The 25146-nt window shown below is 43.2% G+C and overlaps 1 protein-coding gene across 2 annotated transcripts in view; it reads left to right on the forward strand.

Moving 5' to 3' along the window:
• The first annotated feature begins 37 nt into the window (after positions 1-37).
• Positions 38-25146, forward strand: part of sptb (spectrin, beta, erythrocytic) — a 50383-nt gene continuing 25274 nt past the window's right edge. The window contains exons 1-5 of one of the 2 annotated variants that reach the window (XM_029729597.1): positions 38-404; positions 14789-15087; positions 23236-23387; positions 23685-23858; positions 25036-25139. In XM_029729597.1, the coding sequence (XP_029585457.1) occupies positions 14928-15087; positions 23236-23387; positions 23685-23858; positions 25036-25139 (590 nt within the window). In that variant the 5' untranslated portion in view covers positions 38-404; positions 14789-14927. The remainder of the gene's footprint in view (positions 405-14788; positions 15088-23235; positions 23388-23684; positions 23859-25035; positions 25140-25146) is intronic. The other variant, XM_029729595.1, reaches the window with a different exon arrangement.

The raw sequence follows: 25146 nt of genomic DNA on the forward strand, positions 1-25146 counted from the left end.
AGTGAGAGGAGGGGAGGGGGCGCACCCCACCACACAGAAGTGTGTCTATAGCTGCCATTTAAAGTCACCAGCTCATGACAGGAATGTCTGTCCCCTGCGCACAGAGATCATGTACTAGATGCGTCTACTTTATTTTTAACACATTGGATGGGTCAAACGATGGCTCACTGGCTGACGGAAATGAGGAATGAGCGTGCTGTGTGCGCGGCCGCAGCTTTTGGACCGCAAGATTTACAACCCCTTTCTCCACCTTGCCCCCTCTGGCTCACCAAGACCATTCCCTCTGTGCGGAGTCCACTGCCGCGACCAGGACCGGTGGGAAGCTTCAGTGGGATTATAATTGGGTTTTAATTCGAGGGAAATCAAAACGTGTATATTTTCCTACAGGATTAAATCAAGCAAAGGTGAGTTTCTTTGATAGGGAAACGTTTCATGTAAATTCATACAGGTGAACCATTTACATTCTTAAAATTATAATGGTTATGTGTTAGATTATTATTGAGAATACTGTTTACAAATATATTTATTGACATAGTGGTCTTTAAGTGCGATTCATTTCTAAATGTAGACACCAAAGGCAAATTGTGCTTACCACCTGTTGTTGCTCAATGCAAAACTTAAAGGACATTCCCTTCCTTTCAAATACCACGATGGATAAACTGTTGTAGCCTTGGCTACATTTCAGTTTTGTATTTCTTTCTTATTATTCTGACATATATTATTCCAATTTTATAATTTGAACTTTGAAAGGATTTAATTCGGTACTCGGTAAGTAGTCGGGTGTTTAGGTGAACTTTTGGCGCGCGCGCTATGCGGGGTCATAACGGTCTTGCCGCATATTCTGCGCGCTTCTGCTGACAGAAATCCAAAGGGCGCATCGCTCGCTGCCCATCCCTTCTAGTGTTGTTGGAAACATTACATACTTTTCAAAGAGAGGGGAGAGATGAAGACAAAAATATTGCCTCAAAGTTGTTGACTGCTGGACGGATACTACTTTCTTTAATCCTCTTCATACATCCCTTTTGGGCCACAAGGCCACATAGAGCTCTCTCCCCTCCTTGCCTTTGGCACATGGAGAATAATACAATAGAATAGAATACCATTGTTTTCCTCCTTATTAAAGGGCAATTCGGTTGCTGCAAAAATACACTGACTAGGCGCATGTGCTCCTCTCCACACTAGGAGTATGTAACTGTTATATCATCATTTTACTTACATGCTGCACTCTACATGAGTGGGAGGCAGTATTGAGGCAAATAACTATTTCCATACCAACTCAAGGTGTCATAACTTATGTTGGGGTTGCATTTTTTATCTTTTCACATGACCCTCCCCTTGTAGTGTAAAATAATTGCACACTCTCCCCCCTCATAGAATTAACTAAAAATAATATTGAAGGCCACAAATAATAACCGTGTGTTTATAAACGTGGATATAGACCACACCAGCATCCTTTTCGGGAGCAGTCGGTGCCACGCAGGGCTACCGGCCAGAAGGTTGAGGTTTCGCCGATCACCACCACGGACGAGCTCACGCTCCCTGCCCGTTTCATTAGGCCTACACTGTGATCAGAGCCAGCTGCAGACAATGACCAGCTAGGAGGAAATTAGATTTTCAACATTTTGATGCCTATTTCTAACTATATAACACATTTTCCACTAACAGGTTTCTGTGCCAATGCACCACACAACCAATCAGCAAAGCACACCGACTTCGGCCGCTTTAATGTCATGGTTTACGTTTTCAACACCACAATAAATAGACTATGTCAATTCCGACAAACAGAAAATACATCCCTCCCTACCCTGTAGGCCTACCCAGTATTGAAGGCTTGGCTTGACAATCTCTGAATGTCATTACGCTTGTTGGTGTTTTGTAACAGATGTCTCTTTCCGTTCATCAAATGTCTGCTACACAGTTTAGATTGATATATGTTATTTGTCAGTTTAAAAAAATACATACAGTAAACAGTTAATTCGGGAAAGTCTTCAGAACCCTTGACTTTTTCCACATTTTGTTGTTACAGCCTTATTCTAAAATGTATTAAATAAAAATCCTCATTAATCTACACACAATACCCAATAATGACAAAGCGAAAAGTTTTTTAGAAACTTTTGCTAATTTATTCAAAATAAAAAACAGAAATACCTTATTTATAAAAGTATTCAGCCCGTTTGCTATGAGACTCGAAATTGAGCTCAGGTGCATCCTGTTTCCATTGATCATCCTTGAGATGTTTCTACAACTTGATTGGAGTCCACCTGTGGTAAATTCAACTGATTGAACATGATTTAGAAAGGCACACACCTGTCTATATAAGGCCCCACAGTTGACAGTGCATGTCAGAGTAAAAACCAAGCCATGAGGTTGAAGGAATTTTCTGAGAAGCGCTGAGGATTGTGCGAGGCACAGATCTGGGGAAGGGTACCAAAATATTTCTGCAGCATTGAAGGTCTCCAAGAACACAGTAGCCTCCATCATTCTTAAATGGAAGAAGTTTGCAACCACCAAGACCCTTCCTAGAACTGGCCGCCCGGGCAAACTGATCAATTGGGGGAGAAGGGCCTTGGTCAGGGAGGTGACCAAGAACCCAATGGTCACTTTGACAGAGCTCCAGAATTCCTCTGTGGAGATGAGAGAATCTTCCAGAAGGACAACCATCTCTGCAGCACTCCACCAATAAGGTCTTTATGGTAGAGTTGCCAGATGGAAGCCACTCCTCAGTAAAAGGCACAACAGCCCGTTTGGAGTTTGCCAAAAGGCACCTAAAGGACTCTCAGACCATGAAAAACAAGATTCTCTGGTCTGATGAAACCAAGATTGAACTCTTTAGCCTGAATGCCAAGCGTCACGTCTGGAGGAAACCTGGCACCATCCCTACAGTGAAGCATGGTGGTGGCAGCATCATGCTGTGGGGATGTTTTTCAGCGCCAGGGACTGGGAGACTAGTCAGGATCGAGGGAAACATGAACGGCCAAAGAACAGAGATCTTTGATGAAAACCTGCTCCATAGTGGGGCGACGGTTCACCGTCCAACATGACAATGACCCAAAGCACACAGGCAAGACAACGCAGAAGTGGCAACAGGACAAGTCTCTGAATGTCCTTGAGTGGCCCAGCCAGAGCCCGGACTTGAACCCTATCGAACATCTCTGGAGAGACCTGAAAATAGCTGTGCAGCGATGCTCCCCATCCAACCTGACAGAGCTTGAGAGGATCTGCAGAGAAGAACGGGAGAAATTCCCCAAATACAGGTGTGCCAAGCTTGTAGCGTCATACCCAAGAAGACTCGAGGCTGTAATCGCTGCCAAAGATGCTTCAACAAACTATTGTGTATAGGGTCTGAATACTTATAGTACCAGTCAAAAGTTTGGACACACTACTCATTCAAGGGTTTTGTTTATTTTTTTACTATTTTTTACATTGTAGAATAATAGTGAAGACATCAAAACTATGAAATAACACATATGGATTCATGTAGTAACCAAAAAAGTGTTAAACAAATATTTTTATATTTGCGATTCTTCGAAGTAGCCACCCTTTGCCTTGATGACAGCTTTGCATACTCTTGGTATTCTCCCAACCAGCTTCACCTGGAATGCTTGGAATTCAACAGACTTGAAGGAGTTCCCACATATGCTGAACACTTGTTGGCTGCTTTTTCTTCTCTCTGCGGTCCAACTCATCCCAAACCATCTCAATTAGGTTGAGGTTGGGTGATTGTGGAGGCCAGTTCATCCATCAATCAATCAAATTTATTTATAATGCCCTTTTTGCGTCAGCCAATATCACAAAATGCTATACAGAAACCCAGCTTAAAACCCCAAACAGCAAGCAATGCAGATGTAGTAGCATGGTGGCTAGGAAAAACTCCCTAGAATGGCTGGAACCTAGGAAGAAACCTAGAGAGGAACCAGGCTCTGAGGGGTGGCCAGTCATCTTCTGGCTGTGCCGGGTGGAGATTATAACAGTACATCGCCAAGATGTTCAAACGTTCATAGATGACCAACAGGGTCAAATAATAATAATGACAGTGGTTGTAGAGGGTGCAACAGGTCAGCACCTCAGGAGTAAATGTCAGTTGACTTTTCATAGCCGATCATTTAGAGTTAGAGACAGCAGGTGCGGTAGAGAGAGAGTCGAAAACAGCAAGTCCCGGACAAGGTAGCACATCCAGTGAACAAGTCAGGGTTCCAGACCCGCAGGCAGAACAGTTGAAACTGGAGCAGCAGCATGACCAGGTGGACTGGGGCCAGCAAGGAGTCATCAGGCCTGGTAGTCCTGAGGCATGGATCTAGGGGTTAGGTCCTCAGAGAGAAGAGAGAGAGAATTAGAGGGAGCATCCTTGAATTCACACAGTTAATTTGATGCAGCACTCCATCACTCTCCTTCTTGGTCAAATAACCTTTACACAACCTGGAGGTGTGTTTTGGGTCATTGTCCTGTTGAAAATTAAATAATAGTCCAAACATGATGGGATGGCATATCGCTGCAGAATGCTGTTGTAGCCATGCTGGTTAAGTGTGCCTTGAAATCTAAATAAATCACTGACACTGTCACTAGCAAAGCACCACCACACCATCACACCTCCTCCTCCATGCTTAACGGTGGGAACCACACATGCAGAGATCATCCGTTCACCCAATCTGCGTCTCACAAAGACGGCGGTTGGAACCAAAAATCTAAAATTTGGACTCATCAGACCAAAGAACAGATTTCCATTGCTTGTGTTTCTTGGCCCAAGCAAGTCTCTTTAGTAGTGGTTTCTTTGCAGCAATTTGACCACGAAGGCCTGGTTCACATAGTCTCCTCTGCACAGTTGATGGTGAGATGTGTCTGTTGCTTGAACTCTGTGAAGCATTTATTTAGGCTGCAATCTGAGGTGCAGTTAATTGCTGATTTTTGAGGCTGCTAACGCTTCAGAACTTATCCTCTGCAGCAGAGGTAACTCTGGGTCTTCCTTTCCTGTGGCTGTCCTCATGATTGCCAGTTTCATCATAGCGAATGAGGGTTTTTGCGACTGCACTTGAAGAAAGTTCTTGACATTTTCCAGAATGGCTGACCTTTATGTCTTAAAGTAATGATTTACATTTACATTTACATTTTAGTCATTTAGCAGACGCTCTTATCCAGAGCGACTTACAGTAGTGAATGCATACATTTCTTTTCATTTCATACATTTTGTTTTTCTGTGCTGTTGATTCTCTTTGCTTATTTGAGATGTTCTTGCCATAATATGGACTTGGTCTTTGACCAAATAGGGCTATTTTCTGTATACCACCCTTACCTTGTCACAACATAACTGATTGTCTCAAATACATTAAGAAGGGAAGAAATTCCAACAATTCACTTTTAATAAGGCACACCTGTTAATTGAAATGCATTCGAGGTTACTACCTCATGAATTTGGTTGAGAGAATGCCAAGAGTGTGTAAAGCTGTCATCAAGGTAAAGGGTGGCTATTTGAAGAATCTCAAATATAAAATATATTTTGATTTGTTTAACACTTTTTTGGTTACTACATGATTCCATATGTGTTATTTCATAGTTTTGATGTCTTCACTATTATTCTACAATGTAGAAAATAGTAAAAAATAAACAAAACCCTTGAATGAGTAGGTGGGTCCAAACTTTTGACTGGTACTGTATGTAAATGTGATATTTCAGAATTGTATTTTTAATACGTTTGCAAACATTTCTAAAAACCTGTTTTTTCTTTGTCATTATGGGGTATTGTGTGTTGATTGATGAGGGGAAAAACGATTTAATACATTTTAGAATAAGGCTGTAACGTAATAAAATGTGGAAAAAGTCAAAGGGTCTAAGTACTATCCGAATGCACTGTACATACACACATTACAACAATTTTTAACGTGACCATGATTACACAATAAAGTCAGGACTTATTTCCATTCTGGTCCCTATCTTTGTTTGTATGTAAATTACATAGATACAGACACATTACAGAGGGACAATCCCAAAAATATATACTGTTCACACATAAGCCAGCTTTTGACCTTATTTTAAAAAGTGGTTACGGTTGGTATGACTTTGAGTTGCTGTGGTAGTTTGTTCCATTCTAAAGCGCCGGTATATAATAATGTATACCTACCAGATAGACTCATATTTAAAACTGTGAATATTAGAGTCTCTTAGGTAATTTCTTAAAACTGCATTGTTAGTTAGGGCTTGTAAGTAAGCATTTCACTGTAAGGTTCACACCTGTTGTATTCGGCGCATGTGACAAATACAATTTGATTTGATTTGGACACTAACAAATGAAAAATTGTTGGATAGTTACCTGGGGGCTGAGTCAGTGATAATTCTGTGGTTCAGACCAAGTCTTTCGGGTTCCCCAACTTGCAGCCCACAAGCCAAATTGTTTTATTTGGCCTCCCAAGTTTTCTGAGCATTTTTTTTTAATGTTTATTATTTAAAAAAAAAAAATATTCTTCATTGTTGGACATAAAACACTAAAAACACAAGGAAGTCAGCTCCAATTGATTTTAATTTTGGAACTCTTTTCCCAAGTATTCCCACACATAATAAGGAGATGTTATCTTATGCAAATGTAAGCAAGGTTTGAAATTATGATTATGTTTTAGTAAAAAATGCTATATGTTTGGGCTTCGTGCGGTCAATTTTCAGACCATCCGCTCAAGAAACAATTGGCCCGTGGCTAAATCTAGTTGATGATCTCTGCTTTAAGGGGTCTATAGCTAGGTTTCCACTCTTGGCCGACTGAGGGTTTTGTCACTAAACATGTTGTGTAGGTATTGCGAATGTGCCCTGGTATTGCCACGTGCTTTCTAGCCAATAGCTTGTGGATACAGTGTGAGAATAGCCAACAAAAAAATATTATTAGGGACAAAATTGAGAGATTGTTTTAATTTGTCAAATTATACTGTCATCAACATATTACAAGAATAAGACCATCGATATTTATTGAATGGAGCATCAAGATCATCCCCATGCACTTTTATCACCCTGTGAAGTTCATCATTATTTAACATGTAGCCTAATACAAGGTTTCCCAAACTTGGTCCTGGGGCCCTCCCTGGGTGCACGCTTTGGTTTTTGCCCTAGCACTACACAGCTGATTCAAATAATCAAAGCTTGATGCTGAGTTGGTTATTTGAATCAGCTGTGTAGTGCCAGGGCATTAAACCAAAGCATGCACTCAGGAGGAAACAAAACGTGCACCCAGGGGGGGCAGGACCGAGTTTGGGAAACCCTGGTCTGATAAACTGCATGCTTTCCCAGGATGTGGTGACATTTTTTATCCAACATGTACTTTCCTTGCATAAAAAGGTTGGATGGAAACCTGGTTGATGTCAAGCCATTTTGAGGACGCTGGAATGATATTTTGGACGAATGTGCGTATGCCTAGAGGAGACTTTTAAAGTAGACAAATCAGATGAAAACATTGTGACTGGTTGTGTTTATGCCACATATACCTTGTAATACATTTTAAATGACAAATATGTAGGCTATATTGAAGCGTTCTAGGTGCGCGAGGAAAAGCCCTCGGAATTGGAGAGGAGGTAGAGCAAGCATTAAGCTTGCTCTGCCTGTATTGCCTCTAAACAAGATCAATAGGGGATCATTTCCAGCTGCCTGTCTCATGTCTTTACTGTTCTTTCATGCACAGTGATGCACCTGGTCTCTCCACTGCCTATCAGCTATTCCTAGTTGTTATTGTGGATTCATATTGAAAATTGATGCAGCTTTGAATGCTTTTGTGTGTGGTATGATTGCTAATAGCCTATTGCAGATATGTACAAATGCTCCACCTACCACTATTGTCACTATTAATAGTGGATAGTGGGCAGGATAGACAGACTGGTAGACTATATTGACCTGTGGTATAGTAAAAGTTACCGCGCAGAAAAACGTCGCGTATAAGGGTAGTACCAAAACACCTTGATATAGGGGAGGCACATGTAAGCAGATGAAGACATTTGGCTAGGATGGAAGAAATGCTATAGTAAAACATGCAAAAGAGTGAATGCAAACCAGGGAGAAAACTCTCTACCCTCCTCTGTGCCCAATAAAAAAACCACACAACCCTCCCCAAAGCCCCCCAGAAGTTTGACAACCCTCCCCTATTTTGGAACACCCAATCCTGTCCCAAGATCAAACTCACGTGTTATGGCGGTCCAAACAGGGTTTAATATTGCCATTGTAGCAGGCTACACATGGTATAGTAATATAAGATACTGTTATGTTCATATCCTAAATGAATGAGGGTTTAACTCAATATTAAAATCAACATGAAGCCACTTGACCATTCTGTTTCAGTCATATTTAGCAGACACTCTTATCCAGAGCAAGTAGGGTTAAGTGCCTTGCTCAAGGGCACATCAACAGACTTCACCTAGTCAGCTCAGGGATTTAAACCAGCAACCTTTCAGTTCCTGGCCCAACCTCTTAACCGCTAGGCTACCACCCAGCCCATAATAGAGCTATTACATACTCTATTTCATTCTGTAAGATAAACCGTGCAACTTCATCTCACTGGGCAAAAACTGGTCCAATCAACGTTGTTTCCACATCATTTCAACCCCCAAATTTAAATGTGATGATTTTTTTTTACCCAAATCGAATGTCATGTTGAAATTTTTTTTTGATTTCAAATTGATTTCATGACAACTCAACCAAATGTAAATCAAAAATAGTGGGATCTTTTTATGTATAGATTGATATGTTGTGGTAGCTTCTATGAAAATAATATTGTGTAGTGTTGTCTCTGTCTGTGTGGCAGGTATAGTTGTGCATTAGAGGACAATCTATAGATATTAACAATCGATCAGAAGCAGGAATGACAGATCTCAGACTGTCCCCTAAGTGTAGGAGAGGAAGGAAGATGATTGCCCCTTTTTCTTTATTCACTGTGGGGCATCTTCCCTGGCACAGATTAAGCCTAGTTCTGCACTAAAAAGCATCTGAACACTTATGCGTATTAGTGCAGTGCTAGGCTTAATTTGTGTCTGAAAACATGGTACTATGTGTTTGCCTCTACCAGATTTTCACCATGCGAAGACAAGATGTCACAGACCTCACTCCAGCTGTTGCTGTTACACTTCCCCACCCTTTGAGTCACTAGTCCTCCTGACCACACCCATCTGCCATCTCTCATTTCTCCCTCTCCACTTTCCATGCTACTCCGAAAATCCAAGAATTACAGATGGAACATCTGCTGGCTGTGTTCTCTAGTTAGTTGCCATGGTTCCTGCTCGGTTGTTTTGTGTTAGCCTTTATATTTTATACGAAGGGAGGTGTTTTTGTATTTCCATTACCCTCTCTAGTTATCATGAAATTCCTTTGAAAAGGTTTGAATAGACACTCTAATCACTGTTCAATCAGGATGATTGATTGACAGATGTGTCTTGCTGAATGTACCCAGCTGGTGTTTTTGATATTATAATTGGTGAGGACTGTAATGGGGCTAAGGTTTCTGCCTCCACCTGAACTAAGCTGTGCCTGGGTAGAGGCTGCCAGTTCAGCAAAGAGGTAGTCTTTGTCCATGCCATGCCATGTAGAATCCAGAGAGGCCATGCCATGACATGTGCTCCTGTCGTCAGTTTGGCCCAGACCAACATGGCGTCCTGAGTTTCATGCAGTTAGGCGAGTGGATTTAATGGTGTCAGCAGACATGCACGTCACATAGCGGAGGGACATGCCTGCTCTGTTGGAGCTGGCCCAGGTTTTGTGTGCGGTGATAAGGGGATCCCCTGTGCTGCTAGTTAGTGGGTGGAGGTAGGGTTATGTCTGATAACATCCCCCTGCACGGGACTGATACAGAGATGAGGAGGAGGGAGACCTGGGCCTGAAATTCACAAAGCGCCTCTCTGTTCCATACTGACCAGATCAGTCACTCAATACAGTCTTCGTTCCCAGTCGCTGCTGTCCCTGTCTGTTCCTAAGGCTAGAACTGAGATGGGGAAACAATATTTGTCCCATAATGCCCCTTCATCCTGGAACATGTTTCAAAAGATAGTTAGTGAAATTAGGAAGTTAGTCCTTGCCTGTTTTTAAGACTCTGATTGACAACACTGTTTGTGATAACTGCAGTTGTTTCTAATATTCAATTGTATCTTTAACTTGTGACACTTTGTCTTTTGTGTGTATTTTGTATGTTTTTTTTGTAATATTTTATGGACACGCTGCTATTTCCCTGTTTTGCCTTCTTGCCAGATCGCCCTCGCAAATAAAAATACACATTTAAAAGAAGTGCTGATCTACGATCCTCCCTCTTATTTCTTATGATTTATAAAGGCTAAACTGAGTCTAGATCGACTGGACTAACACCACTGTATACTACGTAACCACAACCAGGGCCCCCTCCTTTTATCTCCTTAAAACCAGAGGTTGACTATGTCGTGTAAGGAGAGGAGAGAGGTAATGTGCGTAGTGTAACTGTACCTCCACAATAAAGATGGAACAGTTACACTTCTGAACATGTGAATAGAACTCAAAGCAATAATGCTGGGTTGGGTTGAATCCTTGAGACGCAGTTGAGATACAGTACGTTTCAAGTTTTATTATTAGGATACACATGGTGTTCGCCGTCCAACGAAATGCTTACTTGCAGACTCCTTCTCGACAACGCAACAACAATAAGAAATGATCAAAGATAACAATATGAACATAAAGTCTGTGTGTTATAACTAACTTTCTCCCAGATCCCCGTTGACATCAGTGTATGATTTATGTGAAGGTTCAAGCTGCACGTGCATAGCTCAAGTCGGGCGCTGGCCACATTGTAAACATAACTGGCTCCAATATCTATGATTTGCATTGAATTATGACTCTCTAGTACTAATATCTAGTATTTCTGCACTACAGGAGAACACCACACAAGGACTCCCATATTCATTGGACTGTACAGACACATTCCCACACAATATTTAGCTGACACTCTTATCCAGAGCAAGTCGTTTTATGTGCCTTGCTCACGGGCACATCAACCGATTTTTTTGCCTAGTCAGCTCAGGGATTCAAACCAACAACCTTTCTGTTACTGTTAGGCTACCTGCCTCCCAGCCACGCTAACATTAAACCAGGTGTAGCTAGCAGAAACACACAGACCCGCACACCCACATTTACAGTTGAAACGTTGACGGTACAGCATCACAGGAAGGCGGTTTGTGCGGAACATTCATCAAGTTACCCAGTAGAGACAGATACGGGGGTTGCCCTTCCCTTGTGTGGGGTGATAAGAGCGGCACGCTGCACTAAGATAGAGCTATCTTGGTGGCTAACCTTTACCCGCCTTTCCACACACACACACACCCCACTCTGTGACGGTTGGGGGATATGTCGCTGAAAATGGCCACGGCTGATGAGGGATGAGTGAGTTGAGGAGTGAAGGGAACTACTTGTGATTCCTAAATAGCAGCAAAAGGTTGTAAACAAAACAGTATACATTCCTAGGATGTATGTTACAGCATTTCTTCTCTTGACATTTTTGCTTTACATTCAGAAGAGTTTGTTGTCTTCCTATAGTCTGCCATCTTTTGTAGGCATGGACAGGCAGTCTTTTTTTTAATACTAAATGCTTACATCATTTAACAGACACTCTTATCCAGAGTTACTTACAGTAGCAATTAGTGTTAAGTGCCTTACTCAAGGGCACGTCGGCAGATTTGTTTCACCTAGTTGGCTCAGGGATTCAACCAAGCAACATTTCAGTTACTGGCCAAACGCTCTTAACCGCTAGACTACTTGCCACCAGTATAGTTTAGTAAGACTTCATGTAGTGGCGATTCCCTATGAAAAGCCACTGGCACAGGAGAGAGCTGTCCATAACACGTCCACAAAAATCAACTTTCCAAATGTTACTCTTTTTGGGTGAAATTCTCATTTATTGGGTATATAAAATATAAATAGCTCCAAAACACATATTCCTATAGAAAAGGTGCAGAGAGAGATGCATTCTATAAGCTATATCTGTGACACAGTAACAACTACATGTGCTCTCCTCTCACCTGTGCTAACACTTCCTGGTCACCTGTGCTACCTATATACACACACTGACCAGTGACCCATGACCCCAACATATAGTGCCCTCTGGTGTACAAAACAAGTAAAAATAACCATTGACAGACAACATATGCACAACACATAAACAGGCCAAACGGCTTCTACACCTCACTATTTTCCCATCTTGACATGCTAATTCTCAACATAGTGGTAGTCTTCTGGGTTCTTTATTTTGTTTTATGCATACACATAATACAGCTATCCTACCCACAACATAACACAGATATCATACACATAATACAACTATCCTACCCATAACATAATACAGCTATCATACACATAATACAGCTATCCTACCCACAACATAATACAGCTATCATACACATAATACAACTATCCTACCCACAACATAACACAGCTATCATATACATAATACAACTATCCTACCCACAACATAATACAGCTATCATACACATAATAAAACTATCCTACCCACAACATAATACAGCTATCATACACATAATACAACTATCCTACCCACAACATAATACAGCTATCATACACATAATACAACTAACCTACCCACAACATAATACAGATATCATACCCATAACATAACACAGATATCATACACATAATACAACTATCCTACCCATAACATAATACAACTATCCTACCCATAACATAACACAGCTATCATACACATAATACAGCTATCCTACCCACAACATAACACAGATATCATACACATAATACAACTATCCTACCCATAACATAATACAGCTATCATACACATAATACAGCTATCCTACCCACAACATAATACAGCTATCATACACATAATACAACTATCCTACCCACAACATAACACAGCTATCATACACATAATACAACTATCCTACCCACAACATAATACAGCTATCATACACATAATACAACTATCCTACCCACAACATAATACAGCTATCATACACATAATACAACTAACCTACCCACAACATAATACAGCTATCGTACACATAATACAACTATCCTACCCACAACATAATACAGCTATCATACACAAAATACAACTAACCTACCCACAACATAATACAGCTATCATACACATAATACAACTATCCTACCCACAACATAATACAGCTATCATACACATAATACAACTATCCTACCCATAACATAATACAGCTATCGTACACATAATACAACTATCCTACCCACAACATAATACAGCTATCATACACATAATACAACTATCCTACCCACAACATAATACAGCTATCATACACATAATACAACTAACCTACCCACAACATAATACAGATATCATACCCATAACATAACACAGATATCATACACATAATACAACTATCCTACCCATAACATAATACAACTATCCTACCCATAACATAACACAAATATCATACATACCCATAACATAATACAACTATTCTACCCATAACATAACACAGATATCATACACATAATACAACTATCCTACCCACAACATAATACAGATATCATACACATAATACAACTATCCTACCCACAACATAATACAGATATCATACACATAATACAACTATCCTACCCATAACATAATACAGATATCATACCCATAACATAACACAGATATCATACACATAATACAACTATCCTACCCATAACATAATACAACTATCCTACCCATAGCATAACACAGATATCATACACATAATACAACTTAACTACCCATAACATAATACAGATATCATACCCATAACATAACACAGATATCATACACATAATACAACTATCCTACCCATAACATAACACAGATATCATACACATAATACAACTATCCTACCCATAACATAACACAGATATCATACACATAATACAACTATCCTACCCATAACATAATACAGATATCATACCCATAACATAATACAGCTATCATACCATAACATAATACAGCTATCATACCATAACATAATACAACTATCCTGCCCATAACATAATACAGATATCATACATACCCATAACATAAAACAGCTATCATACACATAAATCAGCTATCATACCCATAACATAATACAGCTATCATACCCATAACATAATACAGTTATCATAACCATAACATAATACAGCTATCACACCCATAACATAATACAGTTATCATACCCATAACATAATACAGCTATCACACCCATAACATAATACAGCTATCACACCCATAACATAATACAGTTATCATACCCATAACATAATACAGTTATCATACCCATAACATAATACAGCTATCACACCCATAACATAATACAGTTATCATACCATAACATAATACCGCTATCACACCCATAACATAATACAGTTATCATAACCATAACATAATACAGCTATCACACCCATAACATAATACAGTTATCATACCCATAACATAATACAGCTATCACACCCATAACATAATACAGTTATCATACCCATAACATAATACAGCTATCATACCCATAACATAATACAGTTATCATAACCATAACATAATACAGCTATCACACCCATAACATAATACAGCTATCATACCCATAACATAATACAGCTATCATACCCATAACATAATACAGCTATCACACCCATAACATAATACAGTTATCATACCCATAACATAATACAGTTATCATACCCATAACATAATACAGCTATCGTACTCATAACATAATTCAGCCATTGACCTTTGATAGAAAACCCTGTCTCCACACATGTCTGTGAATCAAAGATGGGAAAAAAATCAATGCTAATAGCTCTTTATTTCTCCTTCTTTCAGACGTCCTGCTGTGTGAGGTCCATTCTACTGTATCTCTCCCTCCTCCACTCCTCCTCCTCCTCCCCTCCCAGAGCAGCTGAGGCTGTCCCCGGCCCCCAATTACCTCACCCCAGCCAACGGCCCCCGTCCCACCGCCAAGATGGCTGCTGCCATGACGTCCACCACGGACTTTGACAACGTGGAGATCACTCAGCAGTATAGCCGCATCAACACGCGCTTCGAGCTGCTGGAAGAGGAGCTGGACAATGACAAGAGCTCTGTACGACTGTTTGAGAGGTCACGCATCAAAACCCTAACAGGTGAGTTGGAGCTGGGAGGGCAGACCTAGGGCTCTGATGTGGGCTGGGTTGTGTTATTGGGGTGTTTTTCCCTTATGGGTCGTTCTCTGTCACCTACTGTCTCTTGAAATCAGTTATTATATGAATAAGCCTCTTGGCAGAACGCGATGCCTGGGGATGGTCTAGCTAGCCACCAGCAGCTAGTACCACCGCTTACAGTGCATGTCTGCATGGGATCAAATGCTGGTCCCACCCCTCCTTGTATTTCCATTTCCATCCATATCTCTCATCTATTTCAATGTCTATATTCTGTCCATATAAGAAAACATGAAAGATGGCAGTGGCAGAATACTATCTAGGCTTGTTTGTGCTGTGCAGTATGTTTAATAAGTCTACCTGATAGCTTTGAGCCTTGTATCATCATGTCAGAGTTTGGCTGCCAGCCACACACACTCCCAGCAGAGCAGTTGAGACTTATCATACGTACAGTCTCTCTTACCCACACACACACACACACACACACACACGCACACACACACACACACACACGCGCACACACACACACACACACACACACACACACACACACACACACACACACACACACACACACACACACACACACACACACACACACACACACACACACAGACACAGACACACATACACACCCCTAAAGTTGCTGGGATCGTTTGCACATTCCCAGAATGCTCCAGTGTGAGCGATGTGGACAGCTGCCCTCCCGTGAGTCCCAAATGGCGCCATATTTCCCTATTTGGTCAAAAGTAGTGCACTATATGGAAATAGGGTGCCATTTTGGATACAGGCTCAGCCTTCCCATAGCTTGGATCTCTGGGATATCTGCCTGGGATCGTAATCAGTGACACACCTTTGGGGCCAATAGGTACTCACTCTGAAGGCCTTTTAACTAGTGCCTCCGTCTATGGAACAGGGGAACCATGGGACTGGAGATGCAGAGGTGAGGGGCACATAGCTCTATAGCCACAAACAGTGGTCGGGTCAGTGATGCCGTGGACAAGTGGTTCCACAATATTTACAATTTTTGTTGGTACTTTTGATCCCTTTTTCTCCCCAATTTCGTGATATCAAATTGGTAGTTGCAGTCTTGTCCCATCGCTGCAACTCCCGTACGAACTCGGGAGAGGCGAAGTTCGAGAGCCATGTGCCCTCCAAAACACGACCCCACCAAGCCGCACTGCTTCTTGACACACTGCTCGCTGAACCCGGAATCCAGCCGCACCAATGTGTCGGAGGAAACACCGTCCAACTGGCAACCGTGTCAGCGGGATCGAACCCGGATCTGTAGTGACGCCTCTAGCACTGAGACACATTGCCTTCGACAGCTGTGCCACTCGGGAGGCCGAACCAAATAGGTTCTACCTGGAACCAAAAATGGTTCTTCAAAGGGTTCTCATATGGCGACAGCCGAACCCTTTTAGAACCTTTTTGTGTAGCTAGCTGGTGTGTTGTGTTACTGCACTGATGTCTCTGTAATGCAATCAGAGTGTCCTGTCACAGACAGGGGGGGGGGGGGTGAAAGAGAGAGGGGAGGGAGAGAGAGAACGACGGAGGCAATGGAAAGAGGAGGTAGTAGCTCTTACACATCAGTGTTGATTTTCAGCTTGTGGACAAACCAAGTATGAGCTACATCTACTGTCTGAGCTGTTCATAATGAGATTACACTTACATGACACAACATGTTAGACATGTTAGACCCTACGTCAAACATCGACTCTACATCCAAAGTCATAACCTTCTAAAATTCAGGTTGGGAATGCCTTGTCTGATCCACTTTGATGAAGATGTTCCCCCACTGCCTAAAACATGTAAAACATGTATGATCACTGAGGCATGTGCAAAGGATAAGCCCTCCATCCTACACGTCCCATTTAGTCGGGGTGTGTGTGTGGGGGGGTGCACAGCCTTGTCAGGAACACTTGTGTGCAGCCTGGAACATATTGTATGCATGGCTGGTGCGCTGGAGAAAGAACCACTCTGAGCTGAGCTGAGAAGGAGAGCGAGGGAGAGAGAGAGAAAGAGGGAGAGAGAGAGAGGGGTGGGAACAGGAGAGAGTCATACGGGAGAGGTAGAGGGAACAGGAGAAGAGGACTGAGTGAGAGAGAGCGAGAGAGAGAAGCGGAGAGAAGTGGAGTGCTGCTGAGCTGAGCATCTCTCCCAGCTCCATACTCCAGGTCCTGCAGACTCCCTCCGTTGTTGGGGTCAGGACTCAGGACTCAAGATGAGCAGCCCGTCTCCATGTCTGTTGCGTGCCATCACCCAGCCTCGGCTCCGAGAAGTGAAGATCAGCCTGAAGACCAGGGTGACCCGGGAGACCAACAGGGAGACCTCCACAGACCTCCGATCCAGTGGAGTGGCGCTAGGGAGGGACAGGGACAGTTACAGAGAGGCCACCAGGGACAGAGCCATCACCCCAGGAAGAGAGACCCCGCTCCGGGCAACTCTGAGCAGCAGCAGCAGCAGCCGCAGCCGGAGCACCCCACCCATCCACAGAGCCCTGAGAAGGGAAGCTAAGGGCGATGGGAGGACCAGGCGGGAGCCAGAGAACCAGCCTGAGAGGAATGGGACCCTCCGGGTTATACCCAAGACAGGATCTGGAGCACCTCACCCTCTGAGACTGGGTCTGGGTCTCTCCCCCATCTCCTCGTCCTCCTCGTCCTCCTCCACCTGCACCCCCGCCAGACGTCAGCAGCGTCATGCCCCCTCTCTCCCGCGCCCCGCTCCACCCCCTACCACCTCCTCCTACGCCTCCACCTCTGGCAGGAGTATGAAGAAGGCGAGGTGGCTGAGCTACAGTACCTCCAACATCTGCTTCAGCTCCATCCTGGATGGACGCTTCAGGCAGCTGCAAGGTACCTGGTGTTCAGACTGGTCTAGGGGTGATGGTGTTGGTAGTGGGTTGGACACTAGCTACAAGTTGCTGTCGAGGTCCAGTCTGGGGCTGGGGGTGGTGATGGTAGTGGTGGGTTCACGGCCCACCCTCTCTCATTCCCACCCCTCAGGGTTAGGGTTAAGGTGCAGTGGTGGTGGTGGGGATGGTGGTGGTGGGGATTTGTCCCTCCCACCTCTCACCTCCAACCCCACAGTGGGTAAAAAAAAGAGAGCACCGTTTCCTTGTGTGCCCTTCCCATCCCTCTCTCTGTGTTTGGGACAGATTGAGGTGGGGGAGGGCTTGATGGCGAGGTCTAGCTTGTGATGCAAGCGAGCATGTGGGTGGTTTGATTGTTCCTGCTGTCGTGTGAGCTGGAGAGTCGGGGGAAAAGTGCTGTGCTTCCGCTGTAGTGGCCCTTTTTTAATGTGTGTGTGCATTTATTTATTTATTTTCAGGAAGCAGTGGCTATGCCCCAATTGTTCGCTGAGTTTGATCTGAATATTTCATGGAGCAAACTCCTAAAAAGGATATGGCGTGTTTTTCTTTTTTCCCTCTGCCATTCGCGGCAGGCCGTTGTTGTAACCGTTCATTCCCATTTAATCCGAGCGGGATTGATTATGTATGATTACGTGTTCACCGAATTGTCTTCTTAGCTGCGCTACCACCCCTTCGTTACACTTGCTACATTCATATTTTACGTGAACTATTTTCACCTTCCGTCACCGTGGCATGACGTAACATAAACACAAGCTGTTTTCATATTCATTTGGTTTCTTTTCTCCTGATGAGCTATGGGACTATTCAGAAACTTTATATTTGCCACAGATGACTGTATTGAACATCTATTGAATAATCCATCCCTCCTCTCTTCCTTTTCTCCTTCTCTCCTTACTGCTAATTTCTCTCTCCGTTATTCGAATTTCAAAGAGAGCTGTTGTCCGTCACTGTGAATTTACGTTAGCTTGTTCTAGCCTGCTCCCTGATGACAGAAACACATTAGGAGGAGGAGAGAGGAGAGGAGGAAGAGAAGAGGACAGGTTGGAAGGAGAAAGAGAGAGACATACTTTCATTTATTCTCTCTGGTATATTTCAACATTTAGCCGACCGCTGCTGTCTAATGGGCTCAGGGGATTCTTATGGAGATGTGAAACTCTTCCAAGTCAGAGTGTTTTGAATATAGCCCCCCTGGATTCACCCAAATGCTGATGCACACAACTCTCTTACCCATGATGTAACCTGGTACTCTCTCTCTCTCTCTCTCTCGCTCTCGCTCTCGCTCTCTCTGTGTTTCCGTTTATGTCTTCATCATCTCTCCTGCCTCATATTGATTCATGACCTATGCTTTTGTTATTCCATCATGCTTTTGTTAGTGTTATGTCTTTCTGTCTTGTCTGTGTGTTATATCTCTGTTATTCTGTGCTCCGCCAACTGTACTTCATTCTGTCTCTGCTGTGTGTCTTTGTGTATCTGCTAGAGTAACAATGTCATACATTGTACCTGTCTGCAATGCATTGTTTATTTCTACCTCTACTTTGTCTCTGTCCTCTCACCCTGCTCCTGTTCCAGACTCCTTCAGGCGGCTCCCTGTGTTGAGTTGAAATGATGCCATTTTAAAAAAAAAGTATTTCCCACTGCCCTGGGTGGGTGTTGCTTAGCTGTGCTGGGTGCCTCTGCTACCCCGGTGTCTCTGTCAGTCTGTCCTCTCATCAACCATGCTCCACACCAGACCCAGACTCCTGCAGCACTCTTCCCAACGGACTAAACTGGTCAGGTTGTCAGGTTGTATTCTGGTTATAGAAGGTTATATACGTTTTTGGGGGGAAACAGAGGTTGAGACAGGCAAGTGGGAGAATAGTAGAAAAGGTGGACGTGGGGATTGAACCTGGCTTCTGGTGGGAGCATTACTGCTAGACCACGGGCTCCACAAGGTTTTTGTTAATGTCTTGTTCTGTCTCTGTTTTGACTGCTGCAGATGTGTCGCGTTGTGCTCTGTCTGTTGTTGTGTTGTGTTGTGCACTGTAAAAAAGGTAATTCAGTGTATAATTGTAAGGCAACCAGCTGCAATAGGAGTGTGAATTTGGGCATATAACTTTAGCTGAACCAACATACATTCTCAATTTTGAATTTGCATGTTCACTCAACTTACAATTTTAGGTTGCGTGAACATACAATTCAACTTGAGAATTTATTGTACCTTATTTGCATATTTCCCAGTGCAAAATGAAACTCTTTATGAACTCTTTATGACAATTCAGAGCCATGCAGTGGCTAGCTACACTACAAACATCATTTTACCCGTTTCCCACACAACCTGCATTGAGAATGACTGTCAGGGCATGAAAGAGTGATTAGTGCGAGTGCCTATAAACTGGAACAGCCATCTCAGTAACGAGTGCAAAAAGTCAAACTACTAAGAGATTGGATTAGTTTAGAAAAATATATGTTATTGATGTTTGTGTAGCATAAAATGAATCAACCAATCAATGTACATGCAAAAACACAGGTATTGAAACCAACAATTGTGGAAATCAATAGAGCACGCTGAGAAATATCATAGTGATGGGCGTGGTTTGCGTGGTTTTGAGCAAACATACATTTGTCATTTTACTCAACAAGCTTGTTCAAATTCAGCTCACTTCGAGCAGAGTTTGCTGATTCAATGTATTGTAAGGCAACCAGCAGCGATAGGATTGGGAGTTTGCTCAACACTTGGGCATATAGCTGAACCAACATACAGCGTCGACTTACAAAGGCAAACATAGATTTAAAAACATTGACTCAACAAGATTTTAAACATTCAGCTCATTGTGAGCAAAGTTCGTTGAGTGAGCAAACTTTGACACATGAGCTACATTTCTTGTCCTTATGAAGTCCACCCAACTCCCAGAATAACGCTGATTAATCAATTGGTTGGCTTTTTTACAGTGTGTTGTGTTCTCTGGTCTTGTGTTTAGCCGTGGACGGTTGCAGAACCCGCTATAGTCTCTCATGACAGACTTTAAACATTAATATAACAAATGGAGTAGCTAGTCAACACAGCTGATTTAGTTGGGGATTCCAAGTCGAGGTTACATACCAGCTAAACTAATCTCTCGTGGACATCTACGTAAACATAAACCAAGAGTTTAGTTCTGGGTTAACCGAGATTACATACCCGCAGGTAACACTACCAGTCCTTTCCTCTTTACGTCCTATGGTCTCAGGCTCTGCTGGGCTGACTCTGCCGGGCTGACTCTGCCGGGCTGACTCTGCCGGTCTGACTCTGCCGGGCTGACTCTGCCGGGCTGACTCTGCCGGGCTGACTCTGCCGGGCTGACTCTGCTGGGCTAGCCACATCCAGAGCTATATAAGGAGGCTAACTGTGGGAAAACAGCCTGGCTCTGCACTCTTAGAAAAAAGGGTTCCAAAAGGGTTCTTCGGCTGTCCCCATAGGGTAACCCTTTTTGGTTCTGTGGAAAGGGTTCTACCTTGAACCAAAAGGGTTCTACCTGGAACCAAAAAGGTTCCTCAAAGGGTTCTCCTATGGGGACAGAGAACACCTTTTATTCTAAGAGTGTGGCTCTCTCTCTCTGGCTCTCTGGCTCTGCCTGAGTACAGGGGAAAACCCATCAGCATCAATAAGTCATGTGTCTTGTGGCTGTCGCTCGCTGGAGTCAGAGTGCGGATAGGGCTGGAAAGCAGTGGGAGGAAGCAGCATGTGAACCAACATAGTAGTATTTAGTTCAACCTGTACTGATACAGACCTGGCCTGGATGGGAGAAGTGTGGGCTCTGGTCAAAAGTAGTGCACTACGTAGGGAATAGGGTGCCATTTGGGACGCACTTTGCGACATTGTTTTGGATGTTTTATTTGTCATGACTTTTTCATTATGGTGGGGGTAATCCACGTGGATGTTGTGCAGTAGGGTCCTTGTTATTTACCAGGCAAGAAACAGAATGGGACATGGCTCATTTAACAATACTGCCTGGTCTCTTATGTAATATAGGACTATATAACATGGTCAAAGATGACAGATTTGTTACATTTTGACGATGCAGAGAATAGATGTGAGAGCAATGATGACATGTTATTTTGAGAGATTCAAAAGCAAGGACTCTTTTTTTTTTAAATGTTCCTATTTTGGTCTCTACAGACCAGGCTTAAAAGCTTACATCTCTTTCTAGTCCCCACCAGTATCATTTTCTCTCTATCCCCCTTTTCTCTCATTCACCTTTCCCTCTAGCTGCTTGTCCTTCTACTTTCTCCCTCTATCTCAGGGTTACCTCCCTTCCGCTCTCTTAGTGTGTGTTGCTCTCCCTCTCTTCCCATGCCTCCCTCTCTTTCTCTCTCCCTCTCTTCCCATGCCTCACTCTCTCTCTATCTTCCCTCTTTTCAATATGCCTCCCTCTCTCTTACCTCTCTCTCTTACCTCTCTTTCTCTATCTCCCTCCCTCGCTCTCTCTCTGTCTCTCTCCCTCTCTCTCTCTCTGTCTGTCTCCCTCTCTCTCGCTCTGTCTCTCTCTCTGTCTCTGTTCTCCACAGGCTGAGGGCCTGAATCATTTATAGTACAAGTCATTAAGGATGCAGTTTTTTGCACTTATATTTGGGACGCACACACAGACACAGACACAGACACACACACACACACACACACACACACACACACACACACACACACACACACACACACACACACACACACACACACACACACACACACACACACACACACACACACACACACACACACACACACACACATACTATGGTCACACACATACTATGGTCAAAAGTACTGCACTAAATAGGGAATATGGTGTCATTTGAAACTCTGAAAGTGTGTTGATGGGGACTTTAAAGTGTGACTGTGATCTCCTGCTCTTAACCAGTAGGGAGACCCGATGCCACCAGGTGGGTAGTGGTATTCGCTATTCCAACTTACATAACTCACAACAACATTGATGTTCCTACTCTCAGGGGCCTTGTGGATTCTAATGTCTGTTCTCAACACTTACTCAGTCAAGCCTTGAGTTTTCCTTCACGCAACTGCCCACACAAACACATGGTTTGTGTCCTGCTACGTTCCATACATGATACATTCCATAATGTACACCCCCCCTCTGTAAAGGATAAAGCAAGAAGGATAACACTTATTTTACAGTTCAGATTCTACTGGTATAGAGGTGCTTGGGTGAACGAACCCCAACAAAACAAACTCCTAGGTTATTACTGTCTAACCAGGGGATATCTGACCTAGCTCTCTTTCTGTCTACCTCCAGATGAGCGCGAGGCGGTCCAGAAGAAGACCTTCACTAAATGGGTCAACTCCATCCTGTCGCGGGTCAACTGCCGTATCTCTGACCTGTACCTGGACCTGAGGGATGGACGTATGCTCATCAAATTACTGGAGCTCCTCTCTGAAGAGAAGCTGGTACGTTTGTGTGTGTGTGGACGGTGTGTACGGTATGTGTATTTATGATGTATTGTATGTGTGTTTAGTCTGGGTGCTTTTTTTTGTCCCTGTTATGACATGATCTGATGATGTCCAGATCAGAATGGAAATACTCGTCACAATCTCATTAATCACTTCACTGCACTAAATAGCAACACACTACACGTTTACGTTCTATTCCCCTCTCGCTCTCTCTCTTTCACGCTCTCTCTCTCTATCTTCTCTCTCCCTTCCTATCTCCTCCCTTCCTCTCCATCTCTCCCTCTCTCCCCCCAGCCCAAGCCCACTAAGGGTCGTATGCGTATCCACTGCCTGGAGAACGTGGACAAGGCCCTGCAGTTCCTCAAGGAGCAGAGGGTCCACCTGGAGAACATGGGATCACACGACATCGTCGACGGCAACCACCGCCTCATCCTGGGACTCATCTGGACCATCATCCTCAGATTCCAGGTGAGTTAGGATTCTTCTTCTTCTTCTTCTAGCCAACCACAACAAAAAAACACAGGTTACAAAATGGCCTAAATTTAAACCACCCTCTGCTAGCCTGGTCCCAGATCTGTTTGTTCTGTATTGCCAACTTCTATGTCCAGGTGGCAAGATAGAACAAACTGATTTGGGACCACCAGGCTTGGTGAGTTAGCTAACCACTATAACAACAACACTGGTTACAAAATCAACTAGAACTCAACGTAAACCCCCTCTGGCTGAAGCTGTATACAGTCTGGTTTCAGCCAACAGCTGACATCTGATGCTAGAACTAAAACCACATCCCAAACAAAATATACCGTGTGTTAGATCATTTTATCTGGGAACAGGCTGATACAGTATTTATTTTCAATTTGACAGCCTATTGTTATTTTTAGCTTTGCTAGTTCAAACAATATGCCCTTGTTGCTGCATTATTCACACCTTCAAAAAGGAGGAGAGGGAAAAAGAGGAGGCGACTAGCTAGCCTCTGTCGGCATCCCTACGTAGCATCAGAACAAACGGAGGAGAAGAGAAGCAAAGCGGTGCTAAATTTAGTCTCTGAGGAGCGGTATGTGTCACAGATAAAATCACTGTTCTAATTACTGACAGTGTGTGTGGGAAAATAGGTGTGTCTGGATGTGTGTGCGTTTGTTCGTTCTGGTGTGTGTGTGTTGGTGGGAAATAGCTGTGTGTGTATGTGGGTGTACATGCATTTGTGTGCATGTGTGTGTGTGTGTGTGTGTGTGTGTGTGTGTGTGTGTGTGTGTGTGTGTGTGTGTGTGTGTGTGTGTGTGTGTGTGTGTGTGTGTGTGTGTGTGCTGGTAGTTAGTGGGGAAATAGGAACCTTGATAATTAACAGTTTTAACTAAGGTTACAATTAGTGTAAATTAATACATTACTTGATCAACCTTGTTTTCATAGGTTCATACTGATAAAATATACACTTCGTACTTCAACCTAAAATAGGAAATAGGCAGTGTATGCCTAAACATTCTCCCATTTTCAAATATACAATATGTATACACTAGATGCCCAATAACATTTAGGTTTCGTTATGTAGGTCTTGTCTCCTCTACCACGTAAGAACTATCTAGTCTAGTGTCCACTCCGTTGTCGTTACTGTGGTTGACTGTCTGTCCTGCCTGTCCCTGACCTACAGATCCAAGACATTGTGGTGGAGATGGGACAGGCAGACGGGACCCAACGGGAGAGCCGCACAGCCAAGGACGCTCTGCTACTCTGGTGCCAGATGAAGACTGCTGGGTGAGAT

The sequence above is a fragment of the Salmo trutta genome, chromosome 33, assembly GCF_901001165.1.
Source record: "Salmo trutta chromosome 33, fSalTru1.1, whole genome shotgun sequence".
NCBI classification, from domain to species: Eukaryota; Metazoa; Chordata; class Actinopteri; order Salmoniformes; family Salmonidae; genus Salmo; species Salmo trutta.